The sequence below is a fragment of the Neolamprologus multifasciatus genome, chromosome 10 (assembly GCF_963576455.1).
Source record: "Neolamprologus multifasciatus chromosome 10, fNeoMul1.2, whole genome shotgun sequence".
Lineage (NCBI taxonomy): Eukaryota > Metazoa > Chordata > Actinopteri > Cichliformes > Cichlidae > Neolamprologus > Neolamprologus multifasciatus.
This window is the reverse complement of record NC_140448.1, coordinates 27333414-27357912: the sequence shown is the minus strand read 5'-3', so window position 1 is coordinate 27357912 and position 24499 is coordinate 27333414. Positions and strand designations below refer to the sequence as shown.

Below are 24499 nucleotides of genomic sequence, written 5' to 3'. Positions count from 1 at the left end.
TTTTACTGCATTTGGAATCACAAGACGAAGCTGAAGGAATCAAGATGGCAACACAAATATTCGCGTTAACAAAAACCAAAGAAATTACAACATAAATTTGGCTTTTTGGAAGAAAACAAAAGTTTTGGAATGTATTTAAAGCATCTGAAATCGGAAAGTGTTGGCATTAGATATTTGGCCCATTAGTTTGACAAACAAAGAGCTTTATATTATGCATAAATAAGAAAAAGAGGACGGATAGTCTCATAATAATGCGTGTTATGTTAGTAAATTGCATGCAAATCTGTGTATTGTTCCACAAAATAACATCTCCCAGTTTTCATAGGAAGGAGATCTTTCACCTCAATTGAACCTAACATGCATATTTCAACATAAAGAAATAAACTGCCCATGGCTCTTTAATAAAAACAAAGAAATCACATAAATCTACCTGGGTTGCATTGTCCATGTGTTTATATGTACACAACTGGGACAATGAAAAATTAAAAAAAAGTGACAGCAACTGAAACTTAAACGTACGGAATTTTCCACTGAGGTGAAAATCTAAATGCGGCGTCTTTACCGGTACCACAACGACATGCCGGGAGTTTACAGAGAAGTGAAGCATTCACAGTAACACCAACGTCAGACGGCTGCTTCTGCTCTTAAAAATTAAATAAATCAGCCAAGCAGTACCAAAGTTATTCTTTAGATGTCATTATATCTGCATGCAAAGTTACCGAAGGCGGTGTAAAAAAAACAAAACAACAACAACAAAAAAAAAAAATCTACATCACTCGCCTCTACAGAACAACATCACTATGGAAGAGCCAGACGATGGAGAGGGAGCCGTGGCTTCGGCAGACTGTTGCACCAGCTGTTAGCAAAGTCGATGAGATATGAAGGCAGACAGACAGAAGTTACAGTACAGGTCGAGTCCGCTTTAAGGGTCACCGCTCACTCACAGTACGTCTAAACTTCTACCAGGAGAAAAAATGTTGCTGTTTCAGTCAGAAATTATTCTTCTGCTGTTAAAGATTTAATCCTTTTACTCAAAGTAGTTTTTTTCCTTTTTAATTTGACTGGGTTTGAGTTCAGGCAACACATATTACCCCTGATTACTTTCTAATCTGAGATGACACATTGCACAAACTTTGGTCATTTTATCTCATGCAGTGTGGCATAACTGACAAAATCTGATGCTGTGTATTACCAGCACTATGCTGGGAGACATATTTACTCTTTATCATAGAAACAATATCGGTAAATGTACTTATGATCATTGTGTTAGCTCTCAGGACTGAGCAGCTTGAAGTTTCACATTTTGTAAAGATGCAAAAAAAAAATTGTGCTTTAATTCTACAAATTACGTTCTTTTTAATATTCCAGTGATCACTGAATGCAGGGGTTCTTTCCTCGTTTAGACGGGAGTTTAAAAAAGTATGAAATTTGTCCAAAAGCACTGCACAAGCTGTTCTCTGTGAACAGAAGTTACAAATTTTATCTGAAGGAGTGAGTCATAGTGTGTCATACACACCACTTCAGTTGACTCCACGTGTTTCCTTTTTTCTTTTCCTGGAAATTACAAGCACCTCCTTCTCAGTGCCATCATCGTCTCAGGTGTAGAAAGATTTTATGACTCTATAATCATGTAATGTGACACAGTGACCAATCAGAACAGGCAAAACTTGCACAGTCTGAACTCTGACTTGCTGATGAACCAATCGGGTTTTCAGGATGACAGAGACGCGCAGAGATCAGAAGCCCGTAAACAAAGGAGGATAAAACGGTGGAGCGTCTGCCCGGCTCATTAATGGGACTTTTAACACTGTGAACACACATTGGACCACACTACATCTCTACATTGATCTAAATGCGGCACAGTTTGGATCAGACGAGAGCACAGGTGCGACTTTGTGACGACTACAGTCTGCCGTTTCTAACAAAAAGATGTAACTTGAGGTTTTGACGTTGGTAGATTTTCTTTGATCTTTACTGATGTTGCTGTTTGTACAGTTTCAGACCAGTCTCACCGGCCAATAAAAGCACCAAAGTTTCGGCAGAAGTGATCAATGAACATGATCAATAAGGCGATGTAAGAAACAGTGAGAGTATCGTTCAAATATCTGCTCTATAACGTCATCATCTCTCTGGAAGAAACAGTTTAACGCACCAATGTTTTTTGTTTCGCTTCGTTTTATTAAACGGGCCTCACTCGGTTCAGGTGTGAGCATCTTAAGTAGGACTGTTGAGTTGGTGCAACAGCCTGCTAAACCTTTAATGGGGGACGGGGGGCACAAAGCTACAAGAACAAAAACAAAACAAACAAATAATACTTGGAATGATAACCGAAGGCTTTCTCGTTTTTATGTGTGCCCCTGGTTTTTTTAGAGAACAGTTTTGATGTAACGGAGTGGTGGAACATCGACTTGGAGTGTTTTCATAGCTTTTTTTTCTTTTGTTTTTACAACAAAGCACATGGAGACATTACTTTATCGTATAATATCATCATGCTTTCAGAGGACAAAATTTTAAAGAGAGAGAAATAGAGAGAGAGAGAGAGAGAGAGAGAGAAACTGCACCACTTGTGTCCCTGTTGAGATATCCCCACCCTTCCCAAGAGCAGCTGATAGAGAGGTCTCATATTTTACTGGATTTTTGTTTACTTTTTTTTCTTTATTTGGTCCCCGGTTCCTCTTCAGTTTTTACGAATGTCAGCATAGACCACGGGCTCCATCTTATGGAAGGAGTTTTTGCTGCCTGAGTGATCCAACTGGGCGTATATCACCGGGCCCTGGAGGACAAATGAGATGCAGAGCAGGAAAGAAACACAGTCAGCCAATGATACAAGTAGATACAGAAAGAAGCAAATAATAAACGGCAACCTTTATATCACTTTACGCACATGGGTGATTAAAGAAGCCCAAAGTTAGAAACCTAGGTGTTTTTTTTTGTTTGTTTGTTTTTGTAAGTGGAGCTTCTGATTGGGAGACAACAGTTTCTTATAGTTTGACTTAATTAGTGCTTAGCTGTGAAGATGTAAGGGCAACACACACGCAGATAAAAAGGCTTAGATAATTAGTCCGTATTTGGATAATTACTTAGCAATTACAGGGCCTCTGAAAAGTGGCTTATATTAGTTTTTTCCACATTTCCTTCCCACTCCTATTAACAGCTTTGGCACTGGTTAAATTCAGTAATAATAATAATAGTAACATTACACTGCCAAAATATGGAGTGTCACTCGATATACAAGTATTTAACATGTGTCTCACAAAGACAGGAAGACTCTTTAGCACCTCATGTTTTGATACTTGTATTCGGTTGATAGGCTTTAGCTGTGATACAATAGTTTCCAAACTTCTGGGACAGATGCTGAATATTTTATCTCATCTTACTGCATTTAAGATGATTTTAAGGGACAAGCTACAGCTGGCCGTGGTAATCGTTCAGACTTGCCGTGATTGAGATTTAGAGCCTTGGGTGCTTCCTAAAGAGAAGCGTGACCAATACACCACAAAAGTGCAGGACTGCCACAGGATCATCAATGCACGCAGACTATACAGTACAGTGTAGTGAGAGTGTGACAGCCGTGACTACAGCCGCAGAGACAGCTGTGTCATCCCGTGGGTGCAGTCATAATTACAGTGACAGCATCTCTCAGTGAGAAGCTGGTGAACCAGCTCCTCTGTTTCTCTTTCTAAATATAAATGGTGCAGACCGGTGCCCGCGCAGCCGCAAGTTGGGAACGTGTGCTGCACAATACACGATACTGTATCATAAAAACGGCTCTGCACGGGTCACAGGAAATGCAAACGTTATTGTGAGGGTTAAAAAAGTACTGCAAAGTAGAGCAAAAGTTATCAAAACATCAATTTAAAGGGAAAACCCCCCAAAACACAACCAAAAACACCCCACGCTTTAAGAGACTCGAAAACTGAACAGCAGTCCCGTGTCTGTATGGGATAGTCTAGTCTTCTTTTTAAAAGAAAAATAAAAATTAATAATAACAAACATAACTATTACTGAGAAAATAAGATTTTTTTTTTTTGGACAGTAAACCTAAAATTGTTTAGTGTTGGTTGGTTGATCAGGATAAAACCGATGACATGCTGGCCTTAAGACGAATGTAAAAGTTGTGCTTGGCACAGATTTTTCTAATATTATTTATTATCATGTTTAAGTGATTTTGATGATTTCACATTTAAATATAGCAGAAATTTAATTTTTTTTCCCGCCCTCATGTATTATTCAGAGGAAACACTTCACTAAAAATAGTCAAAATCTGTCCTAAGATTAAAAATAAATAAATAAATTCTCACTGTGACCACTGGGTGGGGGCTCTATAGTCTGTAAATAACTGTTCTTCCCCTTTTTTCCATTTTATCTACATTTTTCAGTTTTTGTTAAATTATTCTGCCACCTTTCACTCACACTTTAGAAATCAAATCCAATTTGTTTTGTTTCATTTCAAGCAAAATTCACTTGCAGGTTTGAAGATTAGTTCTGCTCTCTGTCGTATTAAGACAGCCCACTAAAGATTTCTCAGGGCGAGTTGACTGTTTGATTTGCTAAAACAGATCAATTATTCAGCTGAGAAATCTGAGAAATATCAATAAAGGGAGAACACACATCAGAAAATTTCAGTCTATTAGCTAAACACAAGAAATGCAACACCTGATAAATAACTGTTCATGATGTCTAAAAAAGTAAACTAACAATAGCATTTGGGGCGATCGTGGCTCAAGAGTTAGGTGTTCGTCTTGTAATCGGAAGGTTGCCGGTTCAAACCCCGGCTCGGACAGTCTCGGTCGTTGTGTCCTTAGGCAAGACACTTCACCTACCGCCTACTGGTGTTGGCCAGAGGGGCCGATGGCGTGATATGGCAGCTTCGCTTCTGTCAGTCTGCCCCAGGCCAGCTTCCACCAGTGTGTGAATGTGAGAGTGAATGAATAGTGGTATTGTAAAGCGCTTTGAGAGTCCCGAAAAGTGCTATATAAATCCAATCCATTATTATTTTATTTTTGGTTTTTCCTCATTCATTTCTTCTTAATATTTCCCCCTTTTTTTGGTTGGTTTTTTTTGGCCAAACAATAAAAACATGAATGGAAACAACTGAAAATAAGATTACGTACCAAATGAAATTAGAACTAAATATTACGGATGGATAAAAAATTATTTTCAGTTGTATTTGGATACGTTGTCCACATAAATGTGACCACCTTCCAGTAAAACAGAGGCAGCCACTGGTTTTTTGCTCCTTCCCTTCGTCCCCCAACTCATACCTGTAGCGGACCCGAGGGACTGGTAGATCTGGAGCCCTCCACTCTGGACTCCACCTTCTTTCGAGGCTGCGGAGCCTGAGAGTTCACGCTTTCCAAGGACGTACAGCTAGTTTAGGTGTAACGGAGTCGAGCAATCATTGGTGCACAGTCAAAGTGAGACGAACACAAATAATGGACAAGACAAAAACAAAATCATGAGACATGAGAACATGAAACGCTGCAGCTGAGCGCCGACTGGAGGTGCACCGATGGGATTTAGACCATATCAGATTGGTGGGTCTGCAATTTTGGAAGCACATTTGCAATCAAATAAAATCCAAATTAAGATATTTTGATGAATATTTTTATGACTGATTCTTTAGCACAAAGGTTACAGTTTATAATTTTGTACTTAATTCATAGTGTAATATAATTTAGCTTCTTTAATTTTATAGATAAACCTTATCTCCATCCATAACAGTTTAGCTGTTTTAGTTTTATCTACTTTTTTTTACAACAACAACAAGGTAATAATTGTGGCTCAGTCACACTAGTATGAAAAAACAGGACTGAAAATTTGACTACAAAAATATTTGTAGTTGCTTAGTGATTGCATTGAACCAGCTGCAAGCAGTTGGGACAATTACAGTCACAAGCCAACTGTACAGCTCATCTGTAGGAGAACTGGTCTCCAAACAACTGTGATCCGACTCAAACGGACTGCAGTTGCTTTCAGGCAGATTAGCAAAGGTTTGCAAATAACTGTCATCTAGTTTATAAATGCAGACCGCTTGCCAACCCATCGCAATCAAGCAAAGTAAGTTTGCACTGATGAGTCCAACTAGTGTCTTTGCAAATCTCTTTCCAGGAGGTCAACAAGACTGCAAGTTCACTGCACACAGCTGCAATAATTTGGGTCATTGCACGTCTCCAACCAGTTTTCCCCAGTGTGACCATGTGGGAGATCTTATATTACATTATCATTTGTAATATGTGGTTTATAATCTGAATGTGAAGCCTGGTGATTTCTCTGATACTGAATTTATTCCATTTGAGAGCTTACGGATTAGGTTCTTGGCTCAATAAAATTGTTTTTTTATTTAACTAATTAAAACTTATCTAGAAATCTGAAGGTCTGTGCTTTGGCTCTAGAAAACTGTACAAACATTTACTATTTTCCAACATTCAACACTAAAACAATCAGTATTGCTGAATGTAATGTAATGAGCAGGGCAACAAATACAGCCCCTGATTCAACTGTTTTAATATGTAGAGCAGAAGTACAATAGAAATTAACCCAATAAAGTTTATTAACATTCTCCATTGTTTATCTTACTGTACTGCATCTGAAGTACTTGATTTGGAGTATATACTCATCTAAATTATGGATAAATATTAGTAATTAATAATACTTTTACAAAAGGTTAGTGCAAACATAACATAACCAGTCATTAGATGCTCTTCTATTGTAATAATATCTTAATTAATGACAGTTAATCACATAAAAGCAAAGACTGATTGATCAATTATTACATAAACAAAAGATTATAAATCTAAATGTTTATACTAAGTTTTATTATTTCTTCCTCAGTATGAAGAGTAAACCAAATATTTTTGATTTTAATCAGTAGCTCAAGCAAACCTCTCAACAAATGTATTCAATTTTAATTTTACGTATAACATATAAAACAGACAAAACAATAAAATGCCAATCCGTTTGTGCGTGAATCAATACTTATTTGATCCAATTTAATTTCTCAGTCTAAGGGTTGTAAGTCAAGCAGCCAATCAGTGCAACTCTAGTAAAGGCAACAGGGGAGAGAGGCAGTTTACCTGAAAATAACAACATGAATGCTAAATGAACAATGAGAGGCCAATATTTCGGCCCATTAAGATGACTGAACACTGCCAAAAAAAAGAAAATCTGTAAATACTGTTGTCAAATAAACATGTTTCATGAGAGAAAAAAATCTGATGATGGGTTAGTGTCACTGAAGCAGATGAGAAAGACACCGTTTAGTTTTGTATGTTAGTGGCAAACGATGGATAAAAGTTCTACACAGTTAAATAACCTGGTTACATGTTTAAATGGTTTCCATCGGCCTGGAGACTAGGCTGCCTCTAGCTTGTCCTATTTATAAAATAGTCATCCATCCATCCATTCGCTTCCGCTTATCCTTTTCAGGGTCGCGGGGGGTGCTGGAGCCTATCCCAGCTGTAATAGGGCGAGAAGCGGGGTACACCCTGGACAGGTCGCCAGTCTGTCGCAGGGCCAACACACAGGGACAGACAACCATTCGCGCTCACATTCACTCGCACATTCACACCTAATGGCAATTTGGATTTTCCAATTAACCTATCCCCACAAGCTGCATGTCTTTGGACGGTGGGAGGAAGCCGGAGTACCCGGAGGGAACCCACACAAACACGGGGAGAACATGCAAACTCCACACAGAAAGACCCCGGCCTGATGTTGGAATTGAACTCAGGACCTTCTTGCTGTGCGGCAACAGTGCTAACCACCGTGCTGCCTATAAAAATAAAATAGTCAAAAAAGTGAATTAAAGAATTAAAGTTTAATCTTCTCAGCTAATATATGTTACGTACATCGGTAATTAATTAAAAGTATTCTTTATTCTATGTAAATGAGGGTCAGGATGATCGGATAGGTTAGTGTAGGTATCATAGCAGGTTAATGGCTCTACATTAATCCTGTCTAACATTAAACATTAAACTGTTCTAAAGAGTAAATCTGCCTAAAGGAGACATTGACTGTAACCAGGTTACTTAATTACATATAAATGCATTAAACGACAATGCGTAGATTAAATGGCAACAAGCTCAACATGCTTGTAGAAGGTGTTGCTGTGAAGTTAGTGGTGTTAATACAATTTAATGGAGGGAAAAAAAATGACTGGCACCAGTGAAAACAGCCACCCCACAGATCCCTGTTAGCTCAGCTCACAGGCTCAACCCACTCAGCAGCCAAGCAGAAGGTGCCCGATTTTTTTTTCTTACTCAGTGAGAAGCCAGTGCTAGTGCCTGAAGTAGAACTGTTTCCACACAAAGCATTAGCACTGACATGGCTCCACAAATTTCAAGGTTGAGCACAAAACTAGAGACCTCTCAGCGAGTGCAGCTTCTGCTTTGCAACATTTAGTGTTCAAACCTTTTAACAAAGTGGGCCAATTCTCAAAACACAGCATATCAGACCTGGCCTCTCATTGACACCTTCCTGGTGGACAAGAGGGACATCTCTCAGATTTGTGGCTCTTTTGTTTATACCTCAGATGAAGAAAGAGTTTCTATGGCATGCGAGGTAGACGTGGTCAAAAATACCTCAGGCATGCAAAGTCTGGAGTTGACACTTTTTTATAAACAAACGTGTTAATAATTAGTACCCACCAAACACCAGATACTGTAAAGTGTTAGAGCTATACAGAGGGTTACCGGTCTAACGGGGAAAAAAACAACCTCTCAAGTGAAATATTACTGAAAACAAAACATTGATTCAGGAAACCAGTATCATCTGTTTAACTTACCTTTCATTTTAACAGCATCAAGTATAATTTTCACATCAGTATAATGAACACATAAAGTGAGCATTAAACATCAAACAAATCAGGTAAAGTTACAATCAACAGACACAAATAACCAAAGAAAACAACCCAATTATAATTCAGTCAGTCAGTGGGGGTATTTTTCTGTATTCACAGGGAGATTAACGTTAACATATTCTCATTGCTAGCTATCAATTAAAATACCCCTTGCTGTTTATCATTATTGTTACAGGTCATTTTTACAGGATGTGCAGATGAAGCACTTACTTTATGGATTTAAAACATCTCATACAGCTGTAGATATAAAGGATTTTACAGGTGAAACCACTGTCTGTGGCACACAAGACAAAATATTCTCAAATCTTTTAGAAATGTTAAACTTTAATACTGTCTAAACTGTATTTATGAACACCTGCAGACCCTGCATGGATCCGGGTTTATAACTGTAAATAAATAACTAAATAACACACAAAATTCACTATTAACTACTTTCTGTAGAAAACTGAAAAAAGTAACTGCAGTAACTGAGTCACGTTGAGAACGAAAGTAATTAATTATACTGAAAAAAAAATCTAAGAGTTGGCGAGTCAGAAAAATGTACATCATTATCACGTGTGCATCGCTCACACAAGATCAATATTTCATACTTAAATATAATGATAGTGTCACACTTATAGTGAAACTACTAGTACAGATATAAAGGTGTAAATCATATAATTGTAGTATTCAGTATTTACCAACTTCAAAAACTTTATTGTTCTTCATGATGCATCTTTATATTTTTATATCTATAATATAAATATGGAGCTTAAAGCTGCTAAGAACAAAAATAAACTAACAAGAGTTTGACTGCGACTATGTCTGGATATATATGAGTGCATCACCAAATAGTTGTTTTATCACGTGTACATATGTGTTAGATTTATTAAATGTGCATTCAGCTTATAACTGCATAACGTGAGAGTGAAGCTACTTTTAGGTTCTGAATATAGTTTTTAAACTTTCGAAAATTTTGCAGCTTCACTGTAGTTGAGGTCATCGGTAATCTGGAACAGCGTAAAGTCGAATGGCTCACTTACCCTTCGTAATCATGGCGGTTGTGAAGTACCCTCATGACAATGCAGGCCACCACAGCAATCAGCACAAGCACCAATAAAGCACCACAAACTCCTGCAACTATAAACGTGGTGTTGTTCTGCGAATAAGACTCTGGGGGGGAAAAAAACAAACAAAAAAACACACACAATGAAGAACATTCAAGGTCAGTCCACACATCCATGATATTCCAGACATTCCCAGCCACACCTAACATTTCATCCTGGGGGATTCTGAGGCTTTCTCAAGGCATCTCACTAGCGGGTACTGGGTCTACCCCAGGGTCTCCTCCCAGTTGGACATGCTTGGGAGGCACCCAGGAGCCATCCTAACCAAATACCCAAAACATCTCAACTGGCTTCTTTCGACGCGCAGGGCCAACAGCTCTGCGGGACTGTGCAAAAGTCTTGAGTCAACTAACATACTATTTTGCAATGTTTTAAAGTGGTCCAGAGTTTCCAAAAATGTTGGACTAATTACTCACAGATTATGACAAAACTGCCCAAGATTGTGAAATGTACTGATATTGCACACACAAACACAACAAAAAGAGTTTCATCTTACTTAGTTTGATAATGGATTTCAGAATGTCCTCCAAACTAAAACAAATTAGACTTCATGTGAAAGACCCACAGTCACTGTAAATAAAGCTACGCTACTATAAATAAAACACTTTTAAACCCCATTCCTGGAAATTAACATCACAGATGGGAGTGGTGCTTAAACCTGAGTATCCAGTAGTATTAAAAGCTCTAAGACACTAAGTCAGCTCTTTGCTAGAGCCAAAGCGTGTGAAGATAAACAGAATTGTGTGAATATATGTATATATATAATCATTTTAAAGTAAAAAGTGGATTTCAGAATACAAAAATAGGATTGTGAGGACAAGGCTGACTCGGTTCCTTCATCATGTATAAATACAGTTATGCTACCATAAATAAAGCACAAAACTTGAACCCTCGGGCCTGGAAACCAAGAACACAGCTGGGCGTATCACTGAAAGCTGAGCAACAAAAGCTGGAACAATACCAAGGCAGCTCATTGTGAGAGCCAAAAGAAACTGCGGCTAAAACATAGTCGAGTACAACACACATGCTCCATTTAGACTCTTTATTACTTCCTAGATACAGATGTTTGGTACAAAGAAAAACCTCAACCTGCGTAGAGGTGCAGCCACATGTAAAGCAGACAAGCCATCACATGCACATGTGGCCTTCAGCTGAGTGAACACAAACAGTGGTTGTGCAGCGATTTGCAGTATGTGCTTGAATAGCTTGCATTTATTAGTCTTTTCTCATTAACTGATGATATTCGATGTGTTTATTTTGTACCTTTAATGAATTTCACCTTTAACTGATCAAATGGAGTCATTTATGACCTCAGCTATGTAAGTGAATGTACCGTTGTGATCATTTTAATCATAAAAATGTGCGTCTAATCTACTTCTCCTACAACTTTTTATAGTTTCCTCTCTTTTCCATTTGTTTTTCTTTTACAGGATTTGGCCCATTGATGTGGCAAAGATAATGGAAAATTGTATATGCAACATTAAAGGCTTTTATTTTAGTGCAATTTTCCACCTCAGATTACTACAATGTGAACCCTGGCTGACAGACCTAGTCAGAACAAGATTCAGAGATACGCTGAGGTACATGCAGTTTATTAGACAGGACCTGTTGCTGCTTGCGGGGATATATGGATAATGTTTGTTGCCCAGTTACCCAAATACTAGCTCTCTGGCAGGGAACAGAGTGGTCACACCCACTCGGTGATGAAATCACAGTTCTTGTGGTCAAAATTCTGCGATTTGAGCAGTCCATAAAAGGCGCCATTGCAGACTAGAGGCTAAAACACTCCTGGTGTGATTTAAAGTTGCGTGAAGGGCCTCAAAAACCTGGTGAATTATGGGGTAAAGCCAGAAAATGATTGCATTTTTCATTCCTGATTGGCAATTGCAACTTTACAAATCAGTCTGATCAGGAATATGAGAGAGAATAACACAAATATCTGTCGAGAGACATAGTGAAAGGGTTTAGTCTATCACTCACACAGCATATAAAAACAGTATGCGTGTGCCCCTTTTTGCAATGCACAAAAATGCCAATGCAAGTGGAAACCTGCTCTCACAAAAGACCAAAGGTAACGTCCTTTTCCTGTAACAGGATGGCATCAATAAATCTCTAACTAGCTTGTCACCAAACGTTGTTTTTCCGTTGTTGTTTTTTAAATTAATCATAACTTTACCCACATCTAATATGAACAAGCAACACTGTAACATAATGCTCAATTTTAACGTGTAATAAGCAATTTTTTAGGGCATGCGAGGGAATAAATGTGAGCCCATAAGAAAAAAGAAAAGCATTTTTGCAGCTAAATACTTCACTGTGTGCTGTTTAGTGCCAGCAGGCAGAGTAGCACTTTTATTCTTGACAGTCTTTCATTTATCTTTTGAATTTGGGCGATATGGATCTAATGTTTACAGATGCCTAACAGGAGATTCAAAGAAAGTTTGCAATTAATCCGGTTTGAACTGCAAAAGCATGTCGCAACAGCATTCCTAGATAAACCATTAAGTAGTCCAGGATTTAACTTGTTACAGGTGGTGCAATCGACACACTGTGGTTAAGATGGCCACGATCCAGTCCATCATGTTTGATCGGCTAGTGAAACAGAAATGTCTCCTCTTTGCCTGGAAACATAAGCGATAGTGCGCAGAGGCTCACACTGTGCTACACTGTGTTTTCTCGCCATCCAATCAGCATGTGTGTGAGCAGAGCCCTGCTGAGTGGGTGAAAAGAACTGACGAGTGTGTGATCAAGGCCGCAGAGTAGCAGGAGGCATTTAGAAAGACATCTTTCCCAGCCACACTAACTCAACCTGTCACTGATTTTTCTTTTTATACATTTTCTACATTTCCAACATTTAACTCTGGTGCATTAATTTCAATGTAAATCTGACAAAAACTCACCTTTCAGCACGACCCTGAGCTCGGTTCGAGCCTGCGTCCCCGTCACATCTGGGGGGTTCTTCACGTCACAGAAAAACGTGCCGTTGTCGCTGAAATAAGTCGGGCTCAGCTGTATCGAGACGTCCCTCTTGTTGATGTCCCCGATAAACTGCACGCGGTCTTTGAACTCGTCTGACCCTGGGAATCCTCTCCCACTTGTAAAGTAGAAAATCTACAAAAAGGAAGGAAATACTGGTGAAGATGTACTCATATATAAATGGGGACATCTCCGACCTCTGAAGGTTCTCATCTAGATCAGCCGTGTTCTCTAGCAACCACCGAGCAACGGGCTAAAATGACCTGATTTTATTGATCAAACAATCCCATATTTTTCTCCCCTCAATGTGATTAAATGTGTTTGTTTTCGAATAGCAAAAACAGACCAAGCAATACTGTAACATGGACTTTTACTATTAAATAAAATGTATGAAAGTACAGTAATGCCAGATTAAGTAAAAGAACAGACATTTAGACAAAATGCAATAAAGTGTACAATAATTAAAAAAAACAAAAAACAAATCTCCAGGTACTAAAAACAATAATAATACATTCTTTTGACAATTACTTGAACAAAAATATCTAATATTTACTGCTTTCTTACCATCGTTTTATATTTGTACTCCATTTGTATTTATTAAAATTAGGGCTGGGCTATATCATACCGTTCACGGTAATACCGTAATTTTGGGCAACGATAGGAAAATGAAATATCGCGATAGTATATGGATAAAACACGCATGCGCAGTGCCTTTGTTTACATACGCACATGGCGGTGACGCAGAATGAGAAGAGCGAAAGTGGATCTTTGAATGAAACGGATGAACCAGAATTGGTTTGTAAAAATGCTGCAACTTCAGTGGTGTGGAACTGGTTTGGCTTTTGTCCGTCAGATACACAACAAAGCACTATCTTTGGTAGCGCATGCTAGCGGGCCGTCGTTATTACCGTGTTGTTTGGAAAATACGGCACACTTAAAATCAATCCTTTGATTTTTCTGAAAATCGACAGAGCCCCTTATAATCCGGTGTGCCTTATGTATGAATTCTGGTTGTGTTTACTGACCTCGAAACGATTTTATGTCGTACACGGCGCTCAAAAATCTCTCAAATGTTTCAGTACGACTTTGCTAAGCTACGAAGCCGCACCGCTTGATGGATTGTCGGAGCATTACGGCTATCGTAAGCAGGAGCCTCGCGGAGTGATACGTACTGTGCTTCAACATAATATTACCGTATTGTGTGTGTATAACCTCTTTTTAAGTTTTGTGGATATTATACATTTTTATGCTGTCTAGTGTCAATTATATCGTCAGTTATATCGTTATCGCAAATTTTCAAATGTATATCGTGATAAATATTTTTGGTCATATCGCCCTGCCCTAATTAAAATTATAATTTTTATTCTTTTTTTGTCCTTTTATTTTTTGTATTGGGTTTCACTCATCGTCCAGCACTTTGGTCAACATCTAAGGTGTTCATATGCGCTAAATAAAATGACTTTTTTTGGACACTGCAGACACCGCAGCAATATTGTTCTTATATTTGACATAGATAAAGTAATAGATAAATATTTCCATAATTTAGTAAACAAAGAGGTCAAACAAACTGGTTTCCTGGCTGTGACTAATATTCCTGTATACAGGAACAACAGCTGTCATAAGACACCTACACACTGAACAGTCTTCACTGCAGCCACACTGTGCTGCATGGAACTGACAGGACATCAAGCATCATGTATGTGAATTGTATGATGATACTGAACTTACTGCTGCTGCTACTACGATTATAACATAGACGGCAGTTTTTCCTCTGTCATTTGTTTCTGTGGTCTTTGGCCTTGGCTCAGTCACGATGACATGACACATCATACAAAAACAAGGCTTTTTTTTTTTGCCACAACTCAACTAGATTTTCTTCTTTACTGCAATCCCAAATTTTGTTTTGCAGTTTTCCTTTTCTTTATTATGGCTGAGGTTTTTTTCTTTACCTTCAAAAATTAACACAACAATAAATAAATAAAGAATTCTCTCAAAGTTGATGTCAGATAATTTGATTCTTTTGTAGAAAAACAGACAGAACTTGAAGTGGCTTTCATATTGTTATCAAACTATAAAGAAGGATTAAATATGATAACAATTATTCAGTTTTATTAGTAATAATTAAAGCAGTAAACCGGTTTCATTCTCGTAGTTTTATAAACATAAATGCAACAAAAAATAGCATTAATGTAATTAAAATCCAACTACTAAATAACTTGTAATGTAATTATTTGTACCAATCAGTAATGGTGAAAGCTGTGTTACTGTAACTGTAGCTTCAATTTGTCTTGCAGCTCATTTCAGATGTTTTAAGGGTTAGTAATGCAACATTAGGCAGTACTGATTGACAACTTCTTCTCTGGATGGAAGTCGATGATTAAAGGCTCTCCTTTGCAGTCAAAATGAAAGCAAGAAAATGATCGTGTTATCCCAGCAATTTTGTTTTTATAAATCACCGAAAGCCAAATCTAATGCAGCCTAATTAAATTTAAAATCTTATTGGTTGACGCCCTGGACCGTTTCCTGCATGTCCCCTTTGTTTTCCTAGCTGCTCACTAATGTCAAGTTTGGGTCTCAAGCCAACTTTGAACCTCTTTCACTGCACAATGTCTTAAACAAAAGGAGGGAACATCTCAAACCTGTCTAGGCAGCTCAAACACGGCCCTGCAGATGTTTACAGGCAAAGTAGGTCACTCTTGATTAGTTTTTTTTTTTTGTACTGAAATGCGTAGAATTTGAAACGCATGCACCAACTACAGATTTTCGGTATCCTGCCATCTGCCAATGACAACAGTTGCTTAGTGTGTTGGACAATTTTGACATCTGGATTAATCACAGAATATCTGAGGTACTAGAAAGACCTTTTTTTTTTTTCAACATTACTGCTGCACAGCCTTTTTCCTTCACTCAGCAGCTTTCCCTTATCTTAGCTTTTTGGTGGGTTTTTTTTGGACAAGCATCATTTCTGTAGGAAGAGAAGTATTTATTCTGCAAATGATGGGTCTGAAACGTCAGAGAGATCGATGTTTTAAGATACACAGCTCGATGTTACAACATGCTCCAAGTGTAGACTGCGTGTATGTGTTCTGCCATGACTGCTCTGCAAATTAAAGGCCCTTCAGCTATGTCATTATATATGCATGAGTCAGATCACAGCAGACAGACAGGCCCCGCCCAGCCCGACTGGACTGTAAACAAAACGCCTTTGTAGATAGGACATGATCCACATAAACGTCCCTCTTTCTTTTCTTTTTTTTTTAGCTGCTTAAGAGTTTTAGAGGAATATACACTAATAAGTTCAAGCTAATCACCACAAGTCAATTCTCAGCAGTAATAAATAACACTGTAGGAAAAATCTGTAGCTGAAAACTAAAGTCTACAAAGAGATTTAAGTCGACAAAGTGCTATAAGAACTAAAGAGAAAAATGAAAGCATACCACGGGATCCAATTACGATGCTCAAGCAAGATAGCAGCAGAACATGAACAGATGAAAGCAAACGGAAAAATTAGATAAAAATAAATATGTAGATATGTAAAGACAGTACATGGAGAGAGTATAACTGTACTTGATATATTTTTAGGAAAAAAAAAGAAAGAAAAAGGCTAGCGCTTAAACTGAAAGCCTACTGAAACCAAATCATAACAATGTGCTCTCACCCATCCCTCAGGGAACAGCCGAATCCGTTCTTCTTGTGTCACGACAGATAAAACAATCGCAGGAAAACATCCTTAAAAACTGTGGGAAATCTTCCCAGAGCGGACACAACCAGCGGGGACTTACCACGTATGGAGATTTGTAGAAATGACTTTCGGGATGACTCGACTGAAAGTTCCAGGTCACCGTGGTGGCCGAGCTGACCACTTCGCTGGACTTAAAGGAGCATCGAAGAATCCCCGTGGTACCGTTCTGTACTATCACCTCAGAATCAGCGTGTATCTCGATCGCAGACGTGGGTCTTGTGACTGTTTATGAACACAAAACAACAAGTGTAAGCGCACAAAGCAGCAAGGGTTCAGGGCTAAACCAACACCACGGCCAGCAGGTTACAATCCAGAAAGGCTATTGGTTTATTCTGTAGTTAGTCTTCCAACATTCCAAAATGGTTTTTAGTTAGTTTTAATTATTTTTTTTCCTAAGTAATTTTTAGGTTTAGTTTTAGTTAACTATAATAGCCTTGTTAATCATCAGTTAATAATCGGAAGCTTGGTGCAGTCCCACAGTATAGATAAAAAGGGACAAAATCTGTCCACACGAGTTAGTGTGGTCAATGCACCTTAGAATTACATCATATTTTCTTAGTTTTTAGGAACTCCGTAACTGTCGCTTGCAGAAAGCATCCTTTATTAAGGTAAACAAAACAAGAGGCATTTTTCATCATTCACCAGCAACATTATAGAGCAGCAGTACTGCTAAAACTATCCCAGGTGGTCAAACATTTAAGCAGAAATATAACGTACCTGCTTAACACTTTGATAAAACTTAACCTTGTAACTCTTCAGCAGCTGCACAATATTGTCACATAAAATTCCACAAAAAGCAATTAAATGCAACTCCAGCACACTATTTGTGCGTGCAGAAGGGCTTTTGAATTAGTTGTTTGTCACATAATAAAACTGAAATTGGAAAATATTTTCTACCTGGGATGTTTTATCTTGGATTGGGTTTTCTTTTAATTATTATTATTCTTATTCTCGTTACCATCTGCATCAGTAATTTTAATCCTCTGTTTGCTTTTCCTGTCATTTGGAGTCCAACTAGGGAGTGCTCAGCTGAGTCGTGCATTTTAGTTTTCTCATCCTTTGAGGCCTGGTTTTACTCCAATGGTGTTTTTGCCTCAAGTAGTGAATTAAGTGTTGTTACCACTTCTAGCAGGAAATGTTTTCTTTCACAGTTTGTAAAATATTTTGCTTTGTTTGAAGTTAAAATAACTTCTCTGGCATCATGACACATATATATGTAAAAACTGAGATTGGTATTAGCGCAGATGGCACCATCGATCAAACAGGGCGGACAACTTCGTCAGTCAAACATCTGTATCAGTCAATATTCTTAAATTCTTAAACCTGAATAAACCTGTGCTGAGCTGAGGGGTTTGTTTGTTTTTCAAATTAAGATTTATTTTGCTTCTCCCAACACAAAGGGCACAACACATACACAAAAAAAACAAACATGTATCCCTATTAAATTTTAATTTCACTGAATTAATTATTCAAGTGTCCCTAATTAAAAAGATTTCGTCCAAACCCTGCAGTGGTAGTAATGATTACTGTGAGCATGCCCCAAAATCATAAATTACGGTCTAACACATTCATGCCACTGATCTTTGAACCCTTCTAAACTTCCTCACGCTTGTCCTGTAGAGATGTTGTTTTAGTACTTCTTGCTTGCTCTTAGCTGGCCTCTGTGTGGGAAAACACATATGTATGAGTCAGAGCACTAAATAAACAACTGAAGTGAGGTCACAGGCAGCGAGACAAGCCTGACACAGAGTTTAGTCCGACTTCAGTTTGTGAGAGACGTGGAAAGAGGTAGTATCTTATCCAGCCACCTGTAAGATTACTCAAACTATTTTTATGTAACCGGAAAAACAGACGGATGGTTTTACAGCTCTGCTCATTTATCCAGAATCCTCAAATCCCATATTTATGGCTGCATCAAAGGCAACTTGGTGTTTGATGTTGTGCATAGTGTAAAGAGAGACGTACAACTGAGCAACACGGGCTTTCTCTGCTCAGAAACAACCTAACAGGTATCACAATGGTGATTATCAGCTGTCTCTGCTAAACCAGGCTTCCTGCTTCAGGCTCTGTCACAAGAGTCACATGACTCTTGTGACAGAGCCTGCTTCGTTTAGACATTATCAAAAGGAACAAAGATAAAGATATAAGACAAAGACATATAAAGAATATTTTTTTAAACTGTAAAACGCAGCACTGAAGCTGAAAATAAAGAGACTGAAGTTTCACAGATTTTTAGCCATAAACATCCTACAAAAAGACTGATTAATTTTCAGAGATTTTCTGGTGTAAACGTAGGTCCGCACGACTTTGCCGAGTGTTCTTTTGCAAGGTTTTTCCACAGTTGTAACATCGCCCTCTGTATATATGTACATCTCTAAGCTCTTGTACTGGAATACAATAAAAACCGACACAATCGTACACTTGTGTCTTCAACCTAGCTGCAGTGGCCAAAGCGTAACACAGCAGATTAACCCCCCCCCCTAAAAAAAGGTGCAAGGCCCGCACCAAAAGGTATAATAACCAACCAGCAGGTGAGTGGTTGGTAAGCAGACCTGTCTGCAAACACTCACCAAGAATACCCTCTGAGAAATAGTGAAACTACATGGCAAAAAGTTCCATCTTTTGAAATGACTATGGAAATAAGGCACTACTTTGTTTGTGTTTTTTTAAGTCAATGTTCACCATTTCCGGCTTTGGGTTGCATTTTCTCAAGTCATACTAGCGCTCGGCTAGTAGCTGACGAATATTTGCACACAAGTCGATGACTTACGTGTAACTCATCGACCTGTCGGTGACTGTGGCAATCTGCTAGCGACCAGGTGCAACCACAGGGAAATTTCTGTTGCAACACCTGCTTTGTGATTGATTTCAACCTCCAGCAACCAATTGCAGAAAACACATTTTTCCCAAGCAAATGGTTGGTTGCCAGATTATTGCCAACTGTTCTCTAGGCCTGTGTGACTTCTTAGAGACCGATGAACACAGAGCTAATGAAAAGTTTTTCCAGCATTCACAACACCAGCACTTTTTACTGTGATCATAATTATTAGAATGATTTAGTGAAAATGTCGCACCTCGTGCCAATTTTAAACCTAAACTGCTCAGACCAGATTAGATTATCTGTTAAGTTCAAGTTAACATGGCAACCTGCATCAGGTAATGTGATACTCAATCTGATTGTTCTTATAGCTGAGAAAATAGATACCCAAATGTGACCCTGACTAACTGCACAACCTTGAAAACCAAATCAGAACCATTTTTGACACTATAAATTGTAGAAACAAGACTGCAGTGCAATACTGGACACATTAGAGACAAATAAATGCAACAAATGTTCTTTAAAAGGCTGTGTGATAAATGTCAAACACTGACTGCACAGCTTGATGATTAATAGCCTGACCATAGCAGCTGTGAGTAGGAAATGTTTGGCAGTACATTCACCTTTTTGCCACCTTGAAAGGTTTTGATACAACTATGAAAATACAAATCGAGCCACACAAGTATTAGCAAACAGAGATACGTGACTTCCACATCTTGTAATCAGAAGAGCTAGCAGGCCAAGGTATAAAAGCAACAGAGCAATGAGTAGCCTCGGCCTCTTACAGACATTAGATCCAAGTCTGTTTAATGAACACCAACAGATTTAGACTCGGGGAAACACCGTGCTTCAAAAACAAAAGCAAAAGCAACTCTTAGAGCAGCATATAGTCAGCACACTGCTGAGGCAATCTCACAATAATCTATAAAAAGGAAGGAAGTATTTGTCAGATGATATCAGTCTGTGATTCAAAGCAGAACACTGTTTTCCGTCTTCAAATTTCAGTTTTAAAAGTTGTTTTTAAGGTTGGCAAAACTGTTTGTGATTTCTGCTCTTAATCTCACTTCACAGAAACATCCTGTCCAAAATCAAATAAAGTGACTGTCAACTGCTGAGTCGGCTAATTTCATGCACATCCTTTCTAAAATGCCAGATCATGTTGAGCCTGTAAAAGCCGAGTGATCAAACGATGATTTTAATGTAATTTGAAGTGAAAAAAAAACACTAAACTAAACTAAAAAAAAGAAAAAATTAGTTGGGTTATGCAGAAGATGACCTGCTAGTGCTCGAGTTGAGAATTTATCTTTTTAAAAAAGGTTGCTCTCCATAATCTGAACTTCATACTTTCTGTGCTTTACCACAAGGTTCAATTTTTAGGTGGTGTAATTTTCTATTTGTGAACCTAGAACTTCTTCTTTCAGTTGTACACCAGTATTAAAGACATACTTTGACCTAGTCATCCTAAAAGCTGCTGTTTTAAACTGTTTCTGCCTTTTTAAATATTAGATGGCAGAGAAATGTTCAACATTTTTCTTCACAAACCCTATTAAATCATTGTTTTATCGATTATTAACCGCTTTTTATACATTGTATCAATATAGTGTGGTCTAGCATCTTTTAAACAAACTAAATCTTAATCCTTCAGTTCTTAATAACTTCGGACCAATTTCTTAACTACCATTTTTAATCACAAATTACAGAAATTCAGTTCTTTTGAAAAGCTTCACACATCAGCAGCTCACATTAATTGTGGTGTAACACAAGGTTCAATTTTAGGTCCTATGGTGTTTTCTGTTTTTATGCTTCCAGCTGGTCACTTTTATTAAGTTTCACTGCCACATTTACTTATTCTTATTACTTCTTCTTTCATTGCAACACCAACAACATTAGGATATATCTGTGAGACCTGGTGATCCTAAAACCATAGGTGCTGTTTTAAGCAGTCTCAGTGATGTTAACTGTTAGATACAATCCTTCAGTTCTTCATCCTTCATCAAAAGTTTAAGAAACAGTGGTTTTTGATACAACAGATTCCAGGATTTTAATAGATGGGTTGGGATCAGGGACAAACCACCTGGTTTTATTTTTATCTCTTAGAAAAAATCCCCCCAAAAAACTATCTAATAAGAATATGCAACTTATGGTACACCATAAGGTTCAATTTTAGGTCTTATGTCATTTCTCATTTATATGCTTTTCACATTTATTTAGTTTTACTACACCCACATCACAGATCTAAATTCCCATGAAACCTGCTGATCATAAAAACTTGTTTTAAACTGTCTCGTCATGTGAAATGTTGGACAGTGCATTTTCTTAAATCAGTTAAACCCCAAACAACATCCCTCTCAGCTCCACACTGTTTGGTCTTGTTTTCTCCAATTAAGAACTATCTTGAGAGAAAAACTGATACTTTCACATTCAGACCTGGATGAAGTATACACATTTGTTTTCTTAGGGATCAACTACTACAACTCCTCTCTGGTATAAAAAAATGAAAGATACTATTTGTGGATTACAGTCAACACTTTCCTAACACATACTGTTAAAACTACTCATTGTATGCAAGTATAATTTTTCCAATGTTCAGCATGTTAAAAATGTTTTAAAAAATTAACTACAGATAAATTAGATTAAAGTGCATGTTTTCCTTCTTAAGATGCACATTTTGAGCTGCTAAATGTATAGCACAAAACGGCTTAGCCAAAGTAATGAATGCAAGTTCGTGCTGTAGTTCACAGCTTTTTATATTACTATGCGACCAAACTGTGTGCTTTGCGAGGGCACATATACCCTGTGCCTGAATAGATAGAGGGCCCCTGGTCATTTCAGTCCGTGCCTCTCACCAACTTGCAGGCAGCTGCAGTAACACGTCGTTACAACACGAAGCCACTATTGTGCTTCCTGCCAAAAACAAAAAAATAAATAAATAAATAGTGACGCAAATCTGGCTATCCAAAGCGAAACTTCACGCAAAAATCATGTCCCTGCCGTTGTGACGCTACGTGTACCTTTAAGTACACAGTGTTTAGTACCCAACATACTTCGTTATCTGGGTCAAAATACGGTTAGCAAACGACGAAATGAGACGTTATCGCGGGGGCTGGATGCTGTGCTAGTCCACCTGCATTCAGATTAAAAACAGTCTTAGTGTGCTGTTCGATTATGTAAATAAAATAAGAATTGATTGGTAGCTCTATTAGTAGACGACATTTCACAGGTGACACGTAAATACCGTTGACACACGCCTAACAAAAGCTCTATTCAGAAATCAGCGTTTAAACGGCTTTACTTTAAATTTTGGTTACATGTACGACAGCGCACACTTTTAAATATCTCCTGCCTTACTATGACATTTAAATCAAATCGGCATGGCTCTTAAAACACCCAGGGACTTTTATTTCAGCTAAACAGCTGGTTAGCATCGCTACTTTCCACGCCTGAACCCACCTTCACCTTCCGCAGGACGACGCGGCCAGGGGCGGCAGCCACCATCCTGTGCCAATCTCCATTCAGGTTTTAGTGAATTTAACAGATTGCATTTTGTGTAACACTGTCTCTCACATAAGGTGGAGTCTCTATCCCATATCCCAGTAAAAAAAAAAATCCGGGCCGTGTTAAAGATAGTTTCTCGCTTACGAGGCTGAAGAAAGGCGTGTTAACTCGTAAAGGATTGGGAATAGAGGTGTAAACGCTGCTAGCCTGCTAACCTGAGATCCCACCTAAAATAATGAACTCAAACTCAAACGTTTACAAATGGAAATTTAACCCAAGCGGGGCTTCAACACTCACCCAAAACAACACAAAGCGTAAATCCAGTAAATAATATACGCTTGCGAATCGTATCTGGCCATTTGGACTCCATTATGTGGTTGTAAACAGGAGTAGTTGCTCCGCTTTTTTTTTTTTCCTCCACCCTCCACTGTCCTAGTGGTTTCTTCTTCTTCGCTGCGGGTACAAACACATATGGGTGCGGCTGCTGCTGCCCCCTATAGAACGACCAGACGAATCACACATAACTTCCACCAACAGACAACAAACAAAAGGAGGATTTCATGAATAAAAGTGAGTGCTTTCTGCCTGAGGCTAACAGTATCAGCTATATTTTAAACCTTTTTCTCTTCAATGAAACCAAACTAAACCGAAGAACAGAGGGTGGTATATAAGGGTGGAAGGAGGGGCACACAGGGGAGTCAGGGGAGAATGAAGCTAGAAAAGGAAGTGAAAATTAAATAACAGAAGTTAAAGAAGGAAGAATGTTGCACAGGGTTCAGGGAGGAGTTGAGACGAACTCTGAAGAGTTATCAGATGACTGGGAAATTGTCAAGAAGGTATTTGGTGCATTGTCTGGAAAGAGGACGAAAGGGTAGAAGTCTTGGTGGTGGAATGAGGAAGTACAGAAAAGGATTCAGCAGGAGTATGGGCTAGTCAGAAATATGAAGAAAGCAAATAGAAGTTCTGGGGGGCTAGACGTACCGAAAAGGAAGGGCCACAAAGACAAAGGTGGATCAGGTGGTGTTTAATCTGATGATGTGGTGCATGTGTAATTGTGATGCTTGTAAAGCAGTGAGATGACAGTCAGCTGATAGTTATGCTGTAGTGAGGATGGCCTAGGAGCTACAGTCTGTAACTGATAATGGTGGTGTTTTTGGTGCTGTGCAGAAAGCACAGTACACTCGATGTTGTACTGAAGTCGGCAGGATCGGTGACATGATGGAGCACAGTTTGCACACGCTGAAGCAGAAAGGGGGCAATCCTGAATCTCTAACAGCTCAAATATCTGATCTGTAATCATCTTTATAAAATCTGTCTGCAGTAGTTTGCTTAGAAAAAAAAAACCTACTACATTTTATTACAATCCCTCCTGTGATGGCGTGATGAAGTGAAGAGCTCCATCTGCTCATAAATACATACTAAAAAGAGGAATCCTTTCTCCAGGGCCTGAATGCAACGTAATGCATAAAAGTATGGAGGTAAAATGAAGGAAGGCTTCTAAT

At 38.4% G+C, this 24499-nt stretch overlaps 1 protein-coding gene across 1 annotated transcript; it reads right to left on the bottom strand.

Annotated features, from left to right (window-relative positions):
- Positions 1-1325: 1325 nt before the first annotated feature.
- On the bottom strand, positions 1326-23452 carry mpzl1l (myelin protein zero-like 1 like). The gene is made up of 6 exons (XM_085175889.1): positions 23295-23452; positions 16725-16906; positions 12867-13077; positions 9883-10012; positions 5265-5370; positions 1326-2773 (listed from the first exon to the last, which is right to left on the bottom strand). Exons 1-6 carry the CDS (start codon positions 23365-23367, stop codon positions 2678-2680), a joined length of 798 nt encoding a protein of 265 aa, XP_085032015.1. The 5' UTR covers positions 23368-23452; the 3' UTR covers positions 1326-2677.
- Positions 23453-24499: the final 1047 nt, after the last annotated feature.